We start from the raw sequence: 20,862 nt of genomic DNA, 5'->3' as shown, positions 1-20,862 counted from the left end.
GACATAGAAAACACGTTTTTGATGGATTTTGATGGCTTATAACTTGATTCTAGAGGCTTCTATCATAATCTATCTTCCTCCCATTCCCTTGCATCGGTTCTTACTTCTTTTCCCTTCAAAGTTTTCTCTCCCAATTATATCTTCCACTCCAAGTCAAGGATTTTAGTTGTATTCTTAGTGGTTTCCACTTTTTCCTCCAAGCTACAAGGTAAGGATTATAGTATTGGAGTTGGAAGGGTTTTTACTATTAAGGTTATGTGAAGGGTTAAGTTGAATTGATGGATTCTTTGGATTAATGTTAATGATTCATAGTTATTATTGTGTTTATTGTTGTAGGAATCCTTTGAGATCATCATAGCCACCATATTGTTGATTGGTTGTAAGTAGAAGCTTTTCCTTCTAATGCTCACATGATATATATGTATATAAGACATGTTTATTGATGTCTAACTCCTTCCATTGTTAGATTATTGATGTATGTATGTATTATTTGTTCATTGAGCCAAGAATATCATTGAATTCATTGATAAGGAGCTAGTACTCTATTGTTGCTTACCAAGTGTTTGCTAAAATGTCCCAATGAAGTTTCCTATGATTAAAGCCAAGGAATGATAGTAATTCATGCATGTCGTTGGCCAATCACATGATTATGAGTATCTCTCACAGTTTTGATATATTTATATATCAAAGAGATACTATCCACAGGTCACAGGTCATAGGTCACAGAACTATCATTTCCTTTCCTTTAATTCATGTCATGTTATACCATCTATATTGCCTTGATTATATATTGTTCATTGAAGATGGTATTGTTCGATTTTCATTGCCATTTCCATAGCCATGTTTCAAGCCAAGCCATGTATATGTATTTGTTATGTACAGCTTTCTGCTTACTGAGTTTTATATCATTCCAGTTAATGTCATGTGATGCAGGTGATAAAAAGAATTGAAGTGGAAGTCATATAGCAAGTTGAAGGGGAAGACTTTTGAACTTTTGTTCTGTAACCATTATTTTGGTGAACATTGAAAGTTTAAAATATCATGTATTTGGTAACTTGAATCTTGTGAGAAAATGTGGGGTGATTTTTGAAAATATGTTGATGATGGTTTTGTAAATAGTTATGGTTAAAAGTTTGAAATGTTTTTGGTGCAAATTATATTCTTTCCTTTAAATTGTAATGCTTCCGCGTATGTTATTTATTTAAATTTATTGTCATGGAAGTGGGGTTGTTTCATGTAGATGGAGCCGGGATAATCCGAAAAATGATATACCTTTTCATTATATTAATTGTAACCACAAATAAATGTAAATTGCTTCTTTGGGCTCTTTGCCGCTGTTTGCTATGTTTTTAGTTCAAGAATGCCGAAAGCTGTCGTTAGAACTTAGATGGGAGCTCTCTCAGTGGGAGGAACATTGGTAGATATTAAATTTTTATTTTTATAGAAAACTTATACTACAAATATAAAATTTATTAGTTTAAGATAGCAAATTCCCGGAATAATCTTCGTTTTCACATGGAACCAGATCAGTGAAACACAAACATTCTGCATTCTACATGCTACATTTTTATTCACGTTTAATTCTAGCACCTGTTACTGATTACAAACATGCACGCGGGAAAAAAACATGTGAAAAAAATAAACATGTCAAAAAAATAAAGAAAACAACGGCAAATGCATGAAAAAAGACTACTAATCTTGATAAAAAAGCACAAGGGTACTGCCGCGGTTTCAGCGGTATTTACGATAGTTGGGGCAGTACATAAAGCTTTCAGCATATGCCACGAGGTTCTCTGGTTGCGGGAGACGAGTAGCCAAACCTTAATGGCAAAAAAAAAAGAAAATATTCAAACGTAACAGATTACACAACTATAGTATTATTGCATGTTTTCGTATATGAGATTAAGATGTCCCCCTACCAAGTTCGTATGCTTTAGCAGCTACTTCGGCTGCAATCTGGGCTGAAATCTTTCTGATGTTTGCAAATGGTGGATACACAAGTCCTTTATCTAAGTTCTCTTGGCTGACTTGCGAAGCTAATGCTTCCGCTGTTTCAAGAAAACAAGTCGACAGGAAAGATGAAAAATGATCAGAAAGAAATGTCAGAGCCAAGCCCTTGTGTTGTATTCTTTGCAAGTTGTTCGTTCCTTACAATGCCGCGGTTTGCCTTCTTTATTGACAAAGTTTAACATTAAATAAACTTACAAGCTACCAAGAGCATGTCATCATGAACTCGTATTGCGCCAGAAATTATCAAACCCAAACCGAATCCAGGGAAGATGTATGCATTATTTGCCTAAAAGATGATAAAATTCATGCTTAAGTCTGTTCAAAAAATGGGAGCCGAAACAAATGAACTCTACTGGAAGTTAATAAGACTCAACCTGCCCAGATGCATAAGAAGTCCCGTTATATTCAACAGTGGCAAATGGGCTGCCACTGGCGAAAATGGCTCTGCCCTGAAGATACCAAAATGAACAATGATTAAATTGATGGCATCAGAGGTATGTTGGTAAAGATGAGAGCTGGCCCGTAAAAGTACCTCACTCCATCTATAAGCTTCTTCAGCTGTACATTCGGACTGCGAAGTCGGGTTGGAGAGAGCAAGAATAATGGGTTTCTGAACGTAAAAGTACGGTCTTTGAGCATGTGTGAGCGCAAGTTTTATTCGAGGACAACAAATAAATAAATTCACTTAAGATATCGTACCTCATTGAAGGATGCCATTGCCTGGATCACTTCTTTTGTGAACGTTCTTCCTGCTCCAGAAGATCCAATTAAAACTGTTGGTTTAATGACCTGTGCAAAGGAGATAGGTAAGATTGGCACGTCCACCCAGCTCATTTTTTTGCACTCAATTACAACATCAAGTTCACACCTTTACAGCATCTAACAAGCTTTCGACAGGTTCATGTTCATGAGCCCAGGGCCTCTTAAAATGTTGAAGCAACTCCAAACGAGACTTAACGATCAACCCCTTGAAAAGAACAGAAAATTAGGGATCTGATATTCAGAGATGGAAGAAATAATTAGATCTGCTTGTTGACAAAGACCATGAAATTTGATTACTTTTGAGTCTACAAGCCAAATCTTCTTGCGAGTCTGTTCCAGTGGGGCACCAGTCTGCATAGAAATGAGAGAACAATAATCACAAGACTTCTCATGATTTAGCTCGAAAATGCAGATGCTTATCGTCCTTTAACCTGTTTCGACATTTCAAGAGCAATGAGTTCTGCAATACCAGTGCCAGCCTGCAATTAGAGCGCATCAAAAGACAGAGGATCATGTATATTTCACTGGATATATAAAAAGACTATGCAGTGATAAAAGTACAAGTGGAAGAAACATATTACACATAGTATCAATCCACGTACTACATTTCATACTACTCAAGCACAAGAAGACAACAGAAAATAGAGAAAAATGATGACAAAAGGCACCTCTCCAGCTCCGAGGAACAAGAAAGTATGTTCAGCTAAAGTGCGCCCAACTAATTTCAACGAAGCAATAAGACCGGCAAGGACCACAGATGCCGTACCCTGACACAAATAAAACCGTATGAGCTAAGCAATGGATGACAGCAATACTTGAACTAAGGCCAAAACATATTCTCAAAAGAGATGTAAAGACTAATTAGTACAGTAAAGTTACCTGAATATCATCATTAAAAACGAGATGGGTACTTCTATACTTCGCAAGGAGATCAAAAGCGTTGTGATTCGCAAAGTCTTCAAACTAAATGGTTTCCAACATGGAAAACATGGTTAAGAATCAGAATCGCAGAACAAACTGGCAAACACCAAACCCTTGGGGCAAAAAATGACTCACTTGTATAAGGACTTTTTCTCCGTAATTTTGCTTCACCGCAATCATAAACTCATGCAGAAGTTCGGAATATTCCTGAAAATGCCAATAATTATAGTTTAAAGATCTTTAGAGGAAAAATATGACTTTTTTTCGGATTAGTAATAGGTATTTAACCTGTCCAGTTGCTCTTCTCCGTCTGAGTCCAATATAAAATTCATCATTTAACAACTCCTCGTTGTTTGTCCCCACGTCAATGGTCACAGGCAAGCACTGGGATGAATAACAATTATGAACAACTTTAGCTTTGGCATAAGCAAAATAGCTACAGCAAATAAGACATCGAATTTATGGATCAATGATGAATCATAAGTTGGTTAAGATGTTCCATTTTTTGAGAAACAATTAATTTATTAGCAACTAATAGGTAAAATATTAGAAAGGCTAATGATGGCATATATTAAACATGATGTTATGAAACAGAGATTTAGGAAAATAGAAAAGCTAGTCAAGGAAAAATTTACAGCAGACGGACGGATGCCACCAAGAGCTGAATATAAAGAAAGCTTTCCCACAGGTATGCCCATTCCCTGGCAATAAAATTTGATTCTAAAAAACATTAAAAACCATTCTTGATTATTTCATGCAAGATAGAAAACACCAAGGTACACAATTCTAGAACTTTTCTTGGGAATACCATAAAAGAAACAAAATATACATGTACCTGGCAGCCAAGGTCTCCAAGTCCCAAAATCCTCTCACCATCTGTCAGCACGATGACTTGAATTTTCTTCTGCGGCCAATTTCTCAATACCTCAATAATTCTTCCCCTGAAAAATACTACTAATCATCAGTTTAATAGGTGATAAACAAAACGTGTAGTATCACTGGAAAGAAACGTACTTTTCTTTGAGACTAATAAAGAGGCCCTGAGGTTGCCTGAATATGCACCCATACTTTTGGCATGCTTCACCTACAGTTGGAGTATAGACGACTGGGAGCAACTCTTCGACATTGTCGATGAGAAGTTTGTAGAACAGTTTTTCATTTCTCTCCTGAAGATGAACACAAATACAAATATAAGTATATCAATGCTACACGGTAAAAAATAACAATGCTCGTCATGGTTCTAGAAACAAAGACTTTAATTGGTTTTTAATATGTTGGAAGTTTCATAGATGCAGCTAATTTTGATGACCATAGAGACGCAATGAGAACTAAGCTAAAAGAGAAATTTCAATAAAATAACAGTGTAATTGTTTACCTGGAGATCCATCATAGCCATGTACCTCTGTAGAGGTACCTGGTACTGACGCATGTTGTGCATCATTTTTTTCACCTATTCAGTACAATATCAAAAATTTTAACAATACCCCATGAAGTAAATGATTAAAAACTAAATCATCTGATTGAAAATTCAGAAATTGAGGAGTCAATTGCAGTAACCTGAAGGTCTTGGCTGATGACAACTGGAGGAAGAAGACCACGTAAAAAGTGGGCATCCCTCTCTTTCTCGGTGAATGCAAGACCCTTGTTATGGTGGGGGTCACGCAACAATTGATAACCACTGAGAAAGAGAAATAGATATACTACTATTGGATGAAGAAAGAAAATTTGAGACCGAAATAGATATACTACTATTGGATGAAGAAAGAAGATTTTAGATCGCATATCAATTAAACATAAATAATTAATTTAGTATCTCAGATGATACGGCAAAACACAAGATTAATCAAGCATCAAAATTCTTGCCACCAAAACTAAGTTATCTTTAAATGCAAATCGCCTTTTAACTATATTGCCTAACCTTTACAAAGCTTAGCAAATACTCTGATCCTTGGTTCAGGAAGCATTAAAGACACCGTGGTATTACAGAATGTGATACTAAACCTGGACATACGTCATCTCACAATGCATGGGATTTAAATATGATCGAGTACTAGAACCCTTCGAAATCGATAATCATCATACGACTACCTATGCAGTCTTATTTGACATTTTGTTGGTCAGTTTCTACACAAATAGGCAAGCATCCCCGGCCATAGACCTCGACCAGTACAGCAATGCGTGACAGTAATAACATCATAACATTTTACAGAAAGAATTGAACTACATGGAAGGGGAGACATGTTTTTCATAATTTCCGTAAAATTGCAAGCAAGAAAATACAGCAACTTCCCAATCAACTCCAGAGCCACTAGCCGACAAGATAAGTAAAGGAACACAAACAACACGGTTCCAAGATATAAAATAAATTAACATTGTATATTAAAAGTAAAATACATAAGCTGGAAAACAAATCAAAAATCTATCCATAAACAGGAACACAAAAGTATAACGCCTGAAAGGAACGTGTGCGAATAGTTTTTTACCTGGCAACAGTGACAGTCCAGGGGGTGATGTACTGATCCTCGGTGGCGCTATCCTCACCGTAGACATCTTCAACTCCGCCACCGACGGTGGTACTTGTTTCTTCCTCAATCACTGATAACTGTGACGCTACCGATGGTGAAGGAGGATCATTCTCCCGGATCTCCTTCTCCAACAAAACGCTCAGGTTTCGATCACCCGGAGAGCCATTTGAGCTCAGAGAAGCCACCACCACTGCAGGTGGAGAAAATTTCTTTGTTTGTGTGGACTGTACCAAGCTTTTCGATACCCCAGAAAGAGGATTGTTCTGCATAACACCAAGATAATAAGCAACAGACTAAACAAACAAAGAATTAAAAATGGGGTCTTTATAAAAAAAAAAAAATCTGTTGAGGAATTACACGTGGATTTCCTGAAAACACAGAAAGATTTGAGCTTTCCTGAAATTACAAAAAAGATTTGAGCTTTCGTAAATTTTCTTGAAACGGGTAATTTACAAACTGATATTTATAGAAAGGCTGTGCTTATTTTTTCAGTCTGGGATCAAAATCAAGAAAATTGAAGTAGTGTGAAGCATGAAACATGGGATATTAAAACTGAACGCGCACACATTAAAAAGGAAAACAATATCCGTCGAGATTGACAAAAACTAAGAAAATACCAGAAAAGTGCTTCCATTCAACGAGAACATGTTGGCCAAGATTCACGAAAGAGAGAAAGATAGAGAAAAGAGGAAAAAGAAAGAAGAAAAATGAAAAGAGTGAGCTCAAGAATTCCTTTCCTTCTCCCCTTCCTTTCCTTTCTCCTCTCTCTATCTCTATCTCTATCTCATTAGCTCGGTCCGCTTTTTAACAGGTAATTACACTCTTTGCATGTTTCTATCAAGATTCAATCAGGACACAACTCAGACCCTCGGGCCTAACGTCTCATTTCAATATTTTAGGCAAAAAAAAATCATATAGTTCATATTATTATCTTAAAATATATGCTGACGAGCCTAATTGATTTATCTTATCAAAGTAATTTATATTTTGTAAATTATTATGTTAATTTAAAAATTTACACACTACACATCAAAGATAGCGACGATAAGTTCACACATTATTATTAAAAAAAAAAAAAAAAAAAAACTAAACTCAAATTCTTATATCATATAATACCAAATTACAATTGCTCTCTCAAAATGACTCCCAACAATAAGAATATTATTGTTCACATTTCTTGACATTAACATAATATTAGTAGAATCTTTATGGTAAGGTAATATTTATTACTACTGATACAATCATTATTTTTCAAAAAATGTTGGATTTGAGGAATCAGAATTTAAAAGCTTGTTGTAATGATATTTTCTTATATATAAAAAATGACTGATTTTCCTATATCATTGGAATAAAATATTTATAAGGGGATGAGGATGGTATGTTTCAGCATCATTGCCTAAAATGTGTTTGGCTTATTTTTCGAAAAGGGTTTTTAATGTAATAAAATACTATTTGAGATATGAAAAAGGGTGTCACGTTCAATTATTATCAATTGTGTAGTTTTGTGCAATTATTAGTGCATATAATGGGCAATAACTATAGCATGAATATTTTCTAGACTTTATAATATGAGGACATAATTCAAAATGGGGGGTAGTGGATGACTCCCTCTACATTTGGCTCCCATTCATCCACGTCCACTATATGCAAGAATCTATCATGTTTTGCATGTTCAAATTCTAGCCCCTAAAAAAAAAACAAATTAATATTCTGAGTACAGTATACAGGTATGGATGTAAATGAAGCAAATCGTTTGTGAGATATTCGAAGCTCGATTCGATAAAAGATCGTTTGAGCTTGTTTAATGAGGCTCGTTAAGATAAACGAACCAAGTTCAAGCTCTACAATATTCGTCTCGTTAGCTTGTGAACATGTTTGTTAGTAAATTTACAAGTAATATCTTAATAAAAAATAATAATTTTGATATTTAATTTATTGATTTAACACATTAATTATAAAATATATAAAAAAATCTATTAAATTTATTTATTATAATAAATTGATAAATTTTAATAAAAATATTATATTTTTTTCTAAATGTATAAATTATTTTTTAATGAATTTAATGAATATTTAAATGTATAATTCATATTTATTGAGCTCGTTTAGGTTCGATAAAACCTTGAATAAGCTCGTGAATCATGAATATATTCGTTAAATAAAGTTCGAGCTCGGCTCGATTATAAACAAGCCAAGTTCAAACATTCAAAAGTTCGACTCGACTCGACTCGATTATATCCTTATATATAGGATTGCAACCGGGTCGGGTACAACCTCACCATTTCCCAATTCAACCCGGTCCAATCCTTCAGGTTGTCCAGTAGTTGATGGGACAGGTGGAAGAATCTTTTAACAAGTGTACTTTTGATTCATTTTGTCTGAAGCCCAAATATTTGGCCCAATATTGTATCTCCAAACCTTGTATGTTTTGTAATAAAAATTGACCTGCCATCTTTTTTTATTTTATTTTATTTTTATTAAAAAAGAATCCCTTTTCCTTGTAGAAAATCGTGCTTTTATTTTTATCTCTAAAATAAAAATAAATGAAAAAAATTTCCCATTCCCTGTGTGTGAAGAGGGAGAGATGGAGGTAAATGATGAATTTGAGATAATGGATATGGAAGACGATGAATTTGAGTTTACATTATCTGAGGTAACTTCAGTCAGAGTTGCTTAATTTTCATTTGCTAATCTGAAAGATTTCATTTTTACACGCCTTTTAGTCAGTGGCTGCAAACCATTTAGTGGTTTTCCATTTTCATTGATTTCGATGCTAATCCAATTAATAACTCTGTTTCCGTTCTCTGAAATGTTAGCAATCTGCATCAATGGCTGATTGAAGAGTTTTTGGTTTGTTTTTTGGTCTATGATTTTGTGGGTTTTAAGAAAGAAAAAAGGATTCTTGATATCTTATTTGATGGGTATATAAAGCAAGAAAACTACTCGTTCATTGATGATTACTTGAGCAAATCTATTAATTTTGTGATTCTGTGACAAATTTTATATAGGAATTCTTATAATAAGCTTAGCTGACGATTTTATTTAAGTTGGCAATAGTCTTACTTTTTTACACTCCGATTGGTTTTGTATATAAACTCGTTGTACAGATTGAATTCAAAAAAATACAGAGAAATATTTTCTCCCAGATTATCCTCTCATCTCTTAACATGGTATCATTAGGAATAACACTTTCCAGCTTTGTCTCCTTGTCAACTCATCGGAGTTGATTAAATTGCCTGATGGCTCAATCACTAAGCCTGATTACTCCGATCTGAATCTGCTGCAATCTTGGATTCGAAATAACAATGTGGTTATTTCTTGGATCGTCAATGCAGTTTCTAAAGAAAATTTTGAAAGTATCGTGCTTTCCTTGTCCTTTGATTCTGTGTCATATATTTACCGTAAAGATTTGAATGATTGGTGATTTTTCAGTTTACCGATAAAGATTTGATCTTTATAGGTTTTGGCGGGGATAAATTATCGGTTAGTTTTCAGTTTACCGTTAAAGAATTGATCTTTACTCGGTTTTGGCGGGGATAAATTATCGGTGATTGTTCAGATAACCGTTAAAGATTTTATCTTTACACCGTTTTGGCGGGGATAAATTATCAATGATTTTTCAGTATACCGTTAAAAATTTGATCTTTACTCGGTTTTGGCATGGATAAATTATTGGTGAATTTTCAGTTTTAATCTCTTACCATGTTATGGTTTCGATGCTACTTCAAGTAATAGTTTTTGACTGCTGTGAAATGTTAACAAACTACTTTAATGCCTAATTGCCTGTATGAAATAGTTTTTGATGTGTTTTTCTGGTTTATGATTATCTGGTTTTTCGGGATTTGTTTTTTTGTGAAATAAATGTCCTGCGTTTTTGTTATATATGCCTGAATCCGGATAATTTTTACAATGATACTGGAAGTTGTCGATCCAATACTTTAATTGAGGTGGACGTTAAATATAATCTGGAGTTGACATAACTGCACAAGAAATTTGATTTTTTTTTTTTTATTTGAGAAGGGTGTTCCTGACTTGCTCACCTCCTACTGCATCCCCCCTTAAAACACTGGCACCCTTCACATATCGAATATTTGTTTCTTGTTGTTGAATTTTCTCAATGATGACGGCTTTTCATTTTCTTGAATTAGATCATGGAAATGGAGAACTTATTTAAAGAAATGTGTGAAAAATTTATCAGTCAAAGTTTCTGCCAAGAGCTTGCCACCAAATTTAGGTATGCTTTATTCTTCGGTAATGTCTTATTTTATTCTGGATGGTTCACAGTGTATGCCCTGGACATTTTTAGTTAGGTCTTTTGGTTTTAGAAGTTTTTCTTGCACTCCAATTCATCCTAACAACAGCAAGGAGACTGCACACTTGCACTAAATTATGGTGCTGTTCATTTTATGCAGTCATTCAGTTTACCGTTCAGAAAAATTTCCAGTAAAATGGGAGCAGGTGTTTGTTCTAAACTCTTTGTTTATAATTTTTGTTGTTATAATATCTAATCGTTTTTGCTCAGGCTGTTAATATTTTTATATTCAGGTGCGAAGCTGGTTTCAAGATAAACAGAGTACTTTGGCAGTCAAAGCTACTCCGTCCTTTTCTCTGGATAAAACTTTGGCTTCTCCTAGGGCTTTTCCAGTTAAAAGAAGAGGTAAAGTTCGCCTTCTTTTACTGCAAAATATACGGTTTGTGATCGTAGAAATGAAAAAAAGAAGTCATTTTTTTATGATCTGTTACATCCAGAGCTGGAAGATGTACAAGGTGAAGTGTTAACAAAAAAAGTAAGATACATAACAAAATCAAGTATTTTTAACAGTATTTGATTAATTCTTTCATTTCAAGTGTTCTGTTAATATAAGAAATGGATGTTATTTAGAGTAGGTGTCGTGCGTGTCAATAGTTCACATGTGATTGCTTGGGCTATAATAGCTTATGCAATTTCTTGCCAGTATCGACAATTTCTATCAGTGAAGCAGCTGTGGAGCTACCAAACTTGATGTTTGAAGCTAGATCAGCAAAGGATTATGCTTGGTGAGCATCCATTTAATTAAATCCGGTTCTGCTTAATCCTCCTCTGATCTTTTAATATTCTTTAAACAACTCAGCATCGTTAAAATATTGTCTTGCTGATTTTTTTTTTGTATGATTTGTAGAAGTTAATTTTTGATATTTTGCGACTTTGTTACATCATTATGGCAACTTGACACAGCATCCTTTCCCCGTTTCTTAGGTTCGACGTTGCGTACTTCCTCAATTTCAGAGTTCTCAACTCCGGGGAGCTTGTAAGATTCTTTCACTTTTCTTTCGTTTTGTTTTCCATTTACCCGCCTTGATTTTCCCTTGGATTTCCGTCTTATATTTGAATTCGTCATGGAGGGGGGGATCTGTTCTTGTGAAAGCATAACTGTTTTTTTTTTTTTTTCTGATTTCATTGTTTAATTTCTACTTTTTCCTCCATGTTTCTTGGTTTCCATTCCTATGACAAAATCGTTGGTAGTAAAGCTATTCTAAGTATTCCCTGTCAACATGACAGATGGTTCGTGTGAGATTTGCTGGTTTTGACAGAGAGGAAGACGAATGGGTAAGCGCTGACAGGGCAATAAGGGAGCGCTCGATTCCTTTAGTTCCTACCGAATGCGACAGTGTTAATGTCGGGGATCAAGTTCTCTGCTACAGGGTACTGCTCTTCTCTTACCCTTCAAGTTGTGCCTCGAAACAGGCTTTTTAACTTCGACCTTTTAATGTCGATTCCCAGGTCAACGAATATCATGCACTTTATGTCGATGCTCATGTCACCGGAGTCGAAAGGAGATCACATGACGAGAGCTGCTGCACATGCGTCTTTAGCGTTCGCTACGAGTATGACAACGTCGAGGTATTAAATCTTTTTTCCCCTAATAATTCAAATATGGATATTTTTAGTGTTAGAAATTTTTAAGGAATGTTAAAAACCTGAGATTCGCAATTTGTAGTAGTGTGTGTGTATATATATATATATGTATGTATGTATGTATATGTTTGGTGCGGATGATAACGTATCGATAGATTAATCATTTCTACGAAGGATTAGTGTCATATACTATTATCTATATTATATATCATACATCATCTCATTTACGAGCCAAACGATGTGTATAATGTTTTATTGTTTTTGTGTATAGGAGAAGGTTGGATGTAATAATCTGTGTCGCAGGCCAACACAAACCTTATCGAAGGAAAGCAAGGCGTCGGGCTTCTCCATTGTGTCATGATTTTTGTTTGAGGAGAAAAATAAGGTTTCGGAGGACAGAAATGTCATGTAATAATCTACAGTATCTGTACTACATTATTAAACTTGAGACTCATATATTATATTATTAACGAATTTTGGTGTCATTGTCTGTTTTTTTTATACGATGTCAAATCTATATTTATTTGATTTAACTTTTATTATTCGAGAAAAAAGTTTATTATAGTAAATTTATCATCATATTATTATTATTATTATAAAAACTAAAATCATATAAAAATAATCTATATAATTTTTTATTTTAAAACTTTTCACAAAAATCTTGTTTGCGTATGGGACACTAGTTATAGTGTTTATTAACTTTAAAAATTTAAACAATTCATGTCGAAGAAAATATAAAAAAAATTTTTGAGATGGTATCACGAGTCGGATCGTATTTTGTGAGTCAGATATTTTATTTGGGTCATCTATGAAAAATTATTAGTTTTTATGCTAAAAGTATTATTTTTTACTGTGAATATCGGTAGTGTTGACCCGTCTCACAGATAAAGATTCGTGAGACCGTCTCACAAGAGACCTACTCACTCGTTCAGAAATGGTTGTTGTGGACTGTCAAAGGAATGGATTTTAAGTTTCTGAATCGTTCTCGACGGCCACGAACTATTATTGCTAACAACAAAAATGGATATCCCCATGGATTCAGGAACAACGTTGTATCGGGTATCGAACGTTTATTGTTTTAATAATTATATTACATACAAAACGGCGAGAAGCCCGTCTAGCTCAGTTGGTAGAGCGCAAGGCTCTTAACCTTGTGGTCGTGGGTTCTCGAGCCCCACGGTGGGCGCTGATGTTTTTTCAACCCTGTATCGTTGCTGGGCTCGAACTAAAGCCCAGCTTCAGTTGTGGGCTTCTCCTGGCTGATGTCAGAGTATTGGGCCATGTACAAATCCGGACTCCACTTTTTCTCCCTTGGGCCCAGTCCTGGATTTTTTTCATTTTATTTTATTATATTTTTTGGCTGAAAATCAACATTAAAACATTGAAATGCTTTTATTACCTTAATGACCTCCAAAAGTAGGCAACATTCAGATGCCATGGGGCATCATGTTGTATATTCTAGACTTTTCATTATGAAAGTAGCAACTATTAATTCTCAGTTTGTGGTCGATAATAGAGATTGCTTATTATCCATATTCAACAACTCTTTTTCAAGTTGTTTCTCTTATCTCCCCCCATCTTCAGCTTTTAATTATTGAGTATATCTAATGTGAGATGTTCTCACGAATCTTTATATGTGAGACAGGTCAACCCTAACGATATTTGCAATAAAAATTAATAATCTTAGCATAAAAAGCAATATATTTTCATTGATGATCCAAATAAGAGATCCGTATCACAAAATACGACCCGTGAGATCGTCTCACATAATTTTTTGCTTTAACTAATTGAATCATACAATCCTTTTGTGAAAATCAATTCTAAACGCGCGGATTCGATCTTATTTTTAATCAAAGTCCTCTTATTTGTTTATCATATTTCGTCGATATTTGACTGTTTTTAATCTTAGAAGAGTTTTGCATTGCAAAACAATAATTTTGATATAAAAAATAATAAACATTTTTCAATGTACTGTCAAGTAATAGATTCGTCTCACAAAATTTATTTCATATAACGATTTCATAAGAGTGTTTGTATCAATTTTTCATCTGATGTGATACAATTGCGCCTTAAATATAGACGTTACTCATTTTGGCTCATTGGATCTACACTTTGGGATGCTACTCATTTTCAAAAGCACATACCATGTGTCATGAATCCTATGGTCGGTACAGTTCTAAAAAGTGTAGTGTTTAGGAACTGACCATGTCAAAGTATATATTTTTTAATATTCAAAAGTTTAATGGAGAATTATTTATGTTTCAAAGTTAATAAAAGTGATACTTTTATTTCAATAATTGAGCAATCCACTCCACCCATGGCTTTCTTGTTTTTTGGAGAGTTCTAGCTATTTGTTAAGAATTGAACTTGGACATAACTCAATCCCAAAAGCTAACTCAAGAGAGAAAGATTGTCCAAACTCATATATACAACTCTCAAGTATTTTATTCAACTGATGTGAGACAACTAACAAAGCTCCCATCTTGAACTAACTTTTGGTGTTGAGTTAGATCCAAGTCTCAATCTTAACATTATTAATACATACTTTTCATTTTGATGTGAAAACCTTAATTGATGAACAAAGTTTATTTGCCATAATGTGTCTATGTAATAAGTGCAAGTACTTGGAAAATTACCATAAAAAACTTTAATGTTTTGTTTGGAAAAAAATGGCAAAATGAATTGGTCATCGGTTTATCAAAGACAAAAGCCACGAAAGTTTTAATAGACAAAAACTTGATTTAAATTCGATTTTTTTATATAAAATAATATATCAAAAATTCAAATATATTATATTTATACTTACTATATTATATAAAGCGTTAAACCACCAACTACAACATCTAAACTTGTGATGTGATTCATGTTTGGAAGGTAATTATCAACGTATATTCGTGTTTTCATCCAACTGGCTTTGAGATTTTTTTTATCCGATTAGAGATATTTTTATTAAACAATTATTTTTATCCTATCTTAATTTTTCGTCTCGTATAAATAATATTTTTAGAGTAATATATAGATTTTTATAGTAATATATAGTAATAAATTGGCATTTTCAAATAATAATCATACGATTTAACGGATCCATATATGTGTTTTTAGTATAAAAGCTGATACTTTTCATAAGTTTCGTCAGATGAAAGATCTACCTCACAAAATTGATCGGTAAATGACTTCATGGGAAATTTTGTAAATAATCAATCGATGGCCAGACGAGATATGTTGCAATATTTAAAAAAACATTATTCAACTATATTATGCTAAAAATAATTTTTTAAAAAAATTATATACAGAGGCACATGCAAATGATGTTATTATTTGTAGATTATGTCTAATGTATTTTTATATTTCAAATAATCCATTGTTCTATGATTTTTTGTTTATAAAATAAAGATTTTATAAACCTATTTGGTTTATGTGATCATGACCTCAAACAATATAATTTATATTAAATAATAAGGCATCAAGATCTTAAAATAATTACCCAAAAACGCTTTATAGATGAACAAAAATATCTCACTTCTTTCATTAAATATTTCTATAAGAACCTATAATAATTAAATGATTAACAAATCCATAACTCAAAGTTTTTTTTAAAAATAATTAATTACGTCAAAAATATATGCACGTGAAGTATCGCGCACGTGTAGCTTGCTAGTACAGAATGAGTATAATTAAAATATATGAAATCTGAAATTTAATTGAGAAGAGTTACGTACCACTCGATATGATATTTTGATTCTTGGAATATGCATGGAGGGTCCCTTAGAGAAGATCATTTTTGACATGATTTAGCTTTAATAAAAGTATCTTTACATTATACATATAAAATTGGACCTCCAATCCACTTAAAAAGCTTCTGGATTTTAGAAATTAATGTTGAATTTAAGATATATTGGTAAACTTTCATCTTTCAAATCTTGTTCTTTAATAAGATTCTAAAACATAGTTCACACCATATTATAATGATTAGGTCTCTTGTGAGACGGTCTCACGAATCTTTATCTGTGAGACGGGTCAATCCTACCGATATTCACAATAAAAAGTAATATTTTTTCATGGATGATTCAAATAAGATATTTGTTTCACAAAATATGACCCGTGAGACCGTCTCACACAAGTTTTTTCCTATTATAATTTAAAATTATCCAATTCTTACTTCTAAGTACAATAATATGTTGAAATGGAGTATTTCTTGAAATTCGATGTTCAACATTATCTCCTATTGATTCTATAATATCTCAATTGTCACGTTTTGATGATCAAGTTAGTTACCATACCATATTGTAAGTTGTAACTTGTGAAAACAAAATATGATATAATAGAAGTTGCCTCCAAAATATCGATGGGATAATATATAAATATTATATATATATATATATATATTTCTTGTATATGTAAATTAATATAAACAAGTGGCTAATTTATAATTTTGAAATATGTAACTTTTGTCATTTAATCACACCATGGAACGAGGTATAAATAATTTCTCGAAGGAAGTGATCGACCACCTTAAATAAATTCAATCGAATTTATATTTAGATTATATATCCGATTTATTTAATGAGATATACTTTATATTCAATATATTCCTATTTCCGACTTATTTAGACTGCATTTCTTTTTTTTATTTTTCTTAATTATATAGTCCAATTTTCATATTTAGTGTTTTCTTTCCAACTCTTTTATCAAAAGATGCGATAATAATGGATGCAACAAAGTTGGAAATTTTAAGAAAATGGTTTCAAATAAGGGACGAAGACAGGTTCAAAAGATGACAAGTGTTCATTAATTATTGTCACGCCCCAGCCCAACTTTGTACAAATGCACTCGTACAATGAGCTCATATAACAATTACCATATGCACGTCTTCAATTGCTATAATAATCTATTTTAATAATTACGAACTTTTAATTATAATTTTCAAAAAAGTGAGATGAGTGTATCAAAATGATTTTCTTAATTTTCCACATTTTCACCTAACAAATTACCTAAATATGTGGCTTTGAATTCTTCCTTTGCGTGCATTTCGATCCCGGAAGATGATAGATAGAAGGTTGTATATATGGGCGAGATGCACCTATTAATACAGGCCTAACACGCAATATGTTTTAACTATAAATATTTATAATTCAAATAAATATAGAAATTACATTAATCGTATCAAAAAGGAAAAAAAAAATAATTCTCCAATATACAAGGAAAAATATAGCACTATTATTTTATTTATATCTGTTAGCCTTAAAAATATAATTTTGGCCCACAAATAAGAAGTGAATTGTGTCCCCTAGCCTTAACTTCATCGGTTGAATTACAGAAAGGTGAAAGATTGATTAATTCATGGATTCATAACTGCTCATAATTTCACGTACAACATTTGGGGAAACTAGGCGAACTGACCTTCACTGCATATCGAGGAAGTTGATCCATGAAGAATTGATCGTGGAAGATGGAAGTTGAAACATGATTCATGATTAATGATCATGGAATACGGGCCAAATTGCTTGGAGGAACGCGAAAAAGAGAGACAGAACCATCATAAGACAGTCTACATGCAACTTATCGATCAACAACTCAAGCAAAAATGTTCTGCATAATTTCTTCAATTTAATTTAGTCATAATAGTTCGCTAATCTCCAGCTTTTATCTAATGTTCCATCAGTTTTAGCTTATATTCCTTCAGTTTTTTTCAATTCTAGTTGTAAAAATGTTGAATCAATTTATGACAACAATATTAAATTTGATGTTGTTCATGAATTTTCTTTCAATTCGCCGATCAGTGTCCTAGTTTTTGGTAGTTTACTGGGTGAATTATTATTACTTATCGAATCGAGATTCAAATAGTTTGATCGTAGAAGTCAGATTTAACATATTTGGCACGAGAACAAATTTTCGTGATAAAAAAATTAGCATGCCCAGTGGGATAATGTCGTCAAGAAAGCAAGTAAATACTGAGAATGACAAAATAATGCTGTAAAGTCTAGTAAGTTCATAAACCACTAGAAAAGAATGTGCTTCGTGTATGCTTGGTAAGAAAGACACGGTTTCTGAATTTTCAAGTTCATATAATAATCTTTCACAAAATAAGATGTGAATTTCTCAATCAACTTCTGCCGAGAAAATATTGAAGGAATTAGACAATGAATACAACTAGGGAATTAAGTTCCCCGCATCAACTGAATGCACGAATAAATCCTTGAGAATATAAAAAATTTGCTGATCTTAATTCTTGATGTTTATTTGATGGTGTTTATAGAGATGAAATGCAGATTCTCCCTTATGTCCTAAACTTGCTAGTTATTGCTTCAATAAATTAGGTTAATTTACCACTAAAGGACGTGAGAAAATAAACCTAAGATCTTAGATGGAAGCTTAATTTCATTGAATAAAAAAATCCAAATTGTTACACTAATGTATGGTTCTATGTATCATATTTGTGGCAAAGCATAGTATATATACACATATGATTAAGGCCAAGAATTAAATTTTTTAATAATATATTACTTTTAATAAACAAAGGCAACAAGGAATTTAATAATAGGATATTTTCAAATAAAATATGATTATATTTCTGGTCATGTTATTGCATGGTCACTTTACCATAGTGGAATATCGTGGAAACATCGAGCATTCTCCCCAAGGCCAAACTGTCCATGGACCAAATGAAATTAAGAGTCCCGCCCTACCTTGAAATATATTTTGAAATTTCAATAATTAGATATATTCATTAAGAATGTGGTCTTTTTTTGTATTTTTTAGACGAAGATGTTAGAACTTGAGGTTTTAAATTCGAGATCTCATTTCTCTATTGAGACGTTGGTGCCTACTTAAAACTCAGAGATCTCTTTTTTTTTTTATTGAGACGTTGGTGTCAGTGCGCCAGATGCGAGTTGTTGGGAACAATAATTGTCCTTGTTTGGTAGAGCGATCGAACCGTGGTGCTTGAGCTGCTGTAAGGTTTAAAAGATTTGAATTGCACCATTACCACGGTCCTGCACGAGTACTTTGGTGCTTCAAACCGTGCAAATTTTTTCCGGGATCAATGTCTTAATAAGGAGAGCAGAAGTCCACCTCAATTAAAATTTCTTATCTTATATCTTTTTATTTATATTTTTGTAAAGAACATGAAATGTCTATATTTCTTAAACAAATACGAAGGATATATAGTACATATCAAGAATATATATTTCAGATATAAAAAAAAATATCTGTGATAATATTCTTTTATATAGACATATATTGATTTCAAAATCTTATTGTAGTACTGTTCATCGCCAGGGGAAAGTAGTTTTGTTTGCATAATTGCATGGCCATGCTTTGACTTGTAAGTACTAACTAGCTATTTTAATCTTTAATTACACCATTTGGGAAGTGTTAATCTTCTCAGATTAAGAACCGAAATACGCCCTTGAATTCTGCTGCTTCAAATCATTGTAGAATTTGGCGATGAATTCTTCAGCAGCTTCATCCACATGATTGTCTTCTTCAATCTCCCTTAGTGGATATGGAGAGTCTGTGACCCTCAGCTGTCTCACCACCGGGCTCGGCCCGAACCCCGGTAAAGCAGGCGAGGAGGTGGCGCTGGTGAATATCTCCAGAGCCTCCGCTACTAGATCTTCGTTGAGGGGGGGCGGCTCCGGCGCAGCCGCCTTGGAGTGTTTGCGCTTGTTGAGGTGGAAGCTGGGTAGGTGGAAGGTGGGGTGAGCAGGGGTGTTGCTGCAGCTGAACTCGTACTCGTTCAGAGGGGTGGGGAAGGAGAGGTGGCGGTGGTGGGTGGGGTCGGCGGAGGAGGAGGAGGAGTGGTGGTGGAACATGAGTTTATGTATGGCTTCCAGTTTGCCAGCGATCTTGCCACGCTTCAGCATAAGGTTGAGATCGGCGAGTATCTTCCCCTTGGATATGCCTTTTCTAAGCATGAAATATGCCACTCGAAGTATTTTCCAGAATTTCTTCGCTATAATTGGCATATTTTTCTCCATTTTTCTGGTAATCATTTTGACTTCCTCTTGGGTTTTTGGTATGTGATTCTGTAAAGAAAGCAGAGAGAGTTTTGAACAGTAGAAAATCTGGAAAGAAAATTTGTATTGTTTTGATCAAGTGAAGGCAAAGAGACATGGTTTTTATAGAGTTGATGGAGCTAAAGGGAAACACGTTGTTTCACCATGCTTTTTAAGTTTTGATAATTTGCTTCCATGTTGCACCGAAACTTCAAACTCCTTTTTATTTAGTTTTTTGTTTACTGCATTAATAACATATGAGAAACTTGTAACAAAATTTTATTTGATATATAAAATAGAAGAAATTATAATTTAATCGGTTATGTCTGTTTGTTTATTTGCGATTTGACATGTATCATTCGGATTTTTGGTAATTTAGTTTAGTTATTTTCATTGGTAATGTTGATGCATGCAAAATTAGCGACACAGTCAACTTTACGTCGGAAATATGACAAAAGTTGAGACAAAGATCGATAGCTGACCGGTCATGAATGAAATTTGACAACATAGAAGATCTATAATTGAATTTCTCTCTTTAAATTAACAATTTTGGTGCATTTCTCCGACCTGACATCAATATTGCATGTGACGCTCACATGCGCCGGGTCATATTTAACAACAGTCGTGATGAAAAACTACTAAAATTGTCAAATATTGGAAAATAAAAGACTGAAATCAATTTTAACTATATTGAAAATTAAAATTACAGACACACAAATATATAGAAGGAAAATTGCAATTTTTTCTCTCT

At 33.4% G+C, this 20,862-nt stretch overlaps 3 protein-coding genes and 1 non-coding gene across 4 annotated transcripts; 2 read left to right on the top strand and 2 right to left on the bottom strand.

Annotated features, from left to right (window-relative positions):
- Positions 1-1,530: 1,530 nt before the first annotated feature.
- On the bottom strand, positions 1,531-7,018 carry LOC142520459 (NADP-dependent malic enzyme, chloroplastic-like). The gene is made up of 20 exons (XM_075623433.1): positions 6,836-7,018; positions 6,177-6,481; positions 5,251-5,371; positions 5,069-5,143; positions 4,708-4,859; positions 4,529-4,634; positions 4,329-4,394; positions 3,982-4,077; positions 3,829-3,900; positions 3,652-3,735; positions 3,441-3,539; positions 3,204-3,251; positions 3,070-3,123; positions 2,879-2,977; positions 2,710-2,799; positions 2,543-2,620; positions 2,385-2,459; positions 2,206-2,296; positions 1,920-2,048; positions 1,531-1,820 (listed from the first exon to the last, which is right to left on the bottom strand). Exons 1-20 carry the CDS (start codon positions 6,863-6,865, stop codon positions 1,732-1,734), a joined length of 1,959 nt encoding a protein of 652 aa, XP_075479548.1. The 5' UTR covers positions 6,866-7,018; the 3' UTR covers positions 1,531-1,731.
- Positions 7,019-8,727: 1,709 nt separating this feature from the next.
- LOC142521412 (protein SAWADEE HOMEODOMAIN HOMOLOG 1-like) lies at positions 8,728-12,599 on the top strand. The gene is made up of 9 exons (XM_075624614.1): positions 8,728-8,871; positions 10,367-10,452; positions 10,631-10,676; positions 10,764-10,875; positions 11,174-11,255; positions 11,455-11,506; positions 11,758-11,901; positions 11,980-12,099; positions 12,386-12,599. The coding sequence occupies exons 1-9, from the start codon at positions 8,803-8,805 to the stop codon at positions 12,473-12,475; spliced, it is 801 nt and encodes a 266-aa protein (XP_075480729.1). The 5' UTR covers positions 8,728-8,802; the 3' UTR covers positions 12,476-12,599.
- A 626-nt stretch (positions 12,600-13,225) lies between these two features.
- TRNAK-CUU (transfer RNA lysine (anticodon CUU)) lies at positions 13,226-13,300 on the top strand. Its single transcript has one exon. It is a non-coding gene; the product is annotated as a tRNA-Lys (tRNA).
- A 6,116-nt stretch (positions 13,301-19,416) lies between these two features.
- LOC142520695 (uncharacterized) lies at positions 19,417-20,220 on the bottom strand. Its single transcript, XM_075623791.1, has one exon. The coding sequence runs from the start codon at positions 20,106-20,108 to the stop codon at positions 19,503-19,505; it is 606 nt and encodes a 201-aa protein (XP_075479906.1). The 5' UTR covers positions 20,109-20,220; the 3' UTR covers positions 19,417-19,502.
- Positions 20,221-20,862: the final 642 nt, after the last annotated feature.

The sequence above is a fragment of the Primulina tabacum genome, chromosome 12, assembly GCF_025594145.1.
Source record: "Primulina tabacum isolate GXHZ01 chromosome 12, ASM2559414v2, whole genome shotgun sequence".
NCBI lineage: Eukaryota > Viridiplantae > Streptophyta > Magnoliopsida > Lamiales > Gesneriaceae > Primulina > Primulina tabacum.
This window is presented reverse-complemented; position numbering and strand designations above follow the sequence as displayed.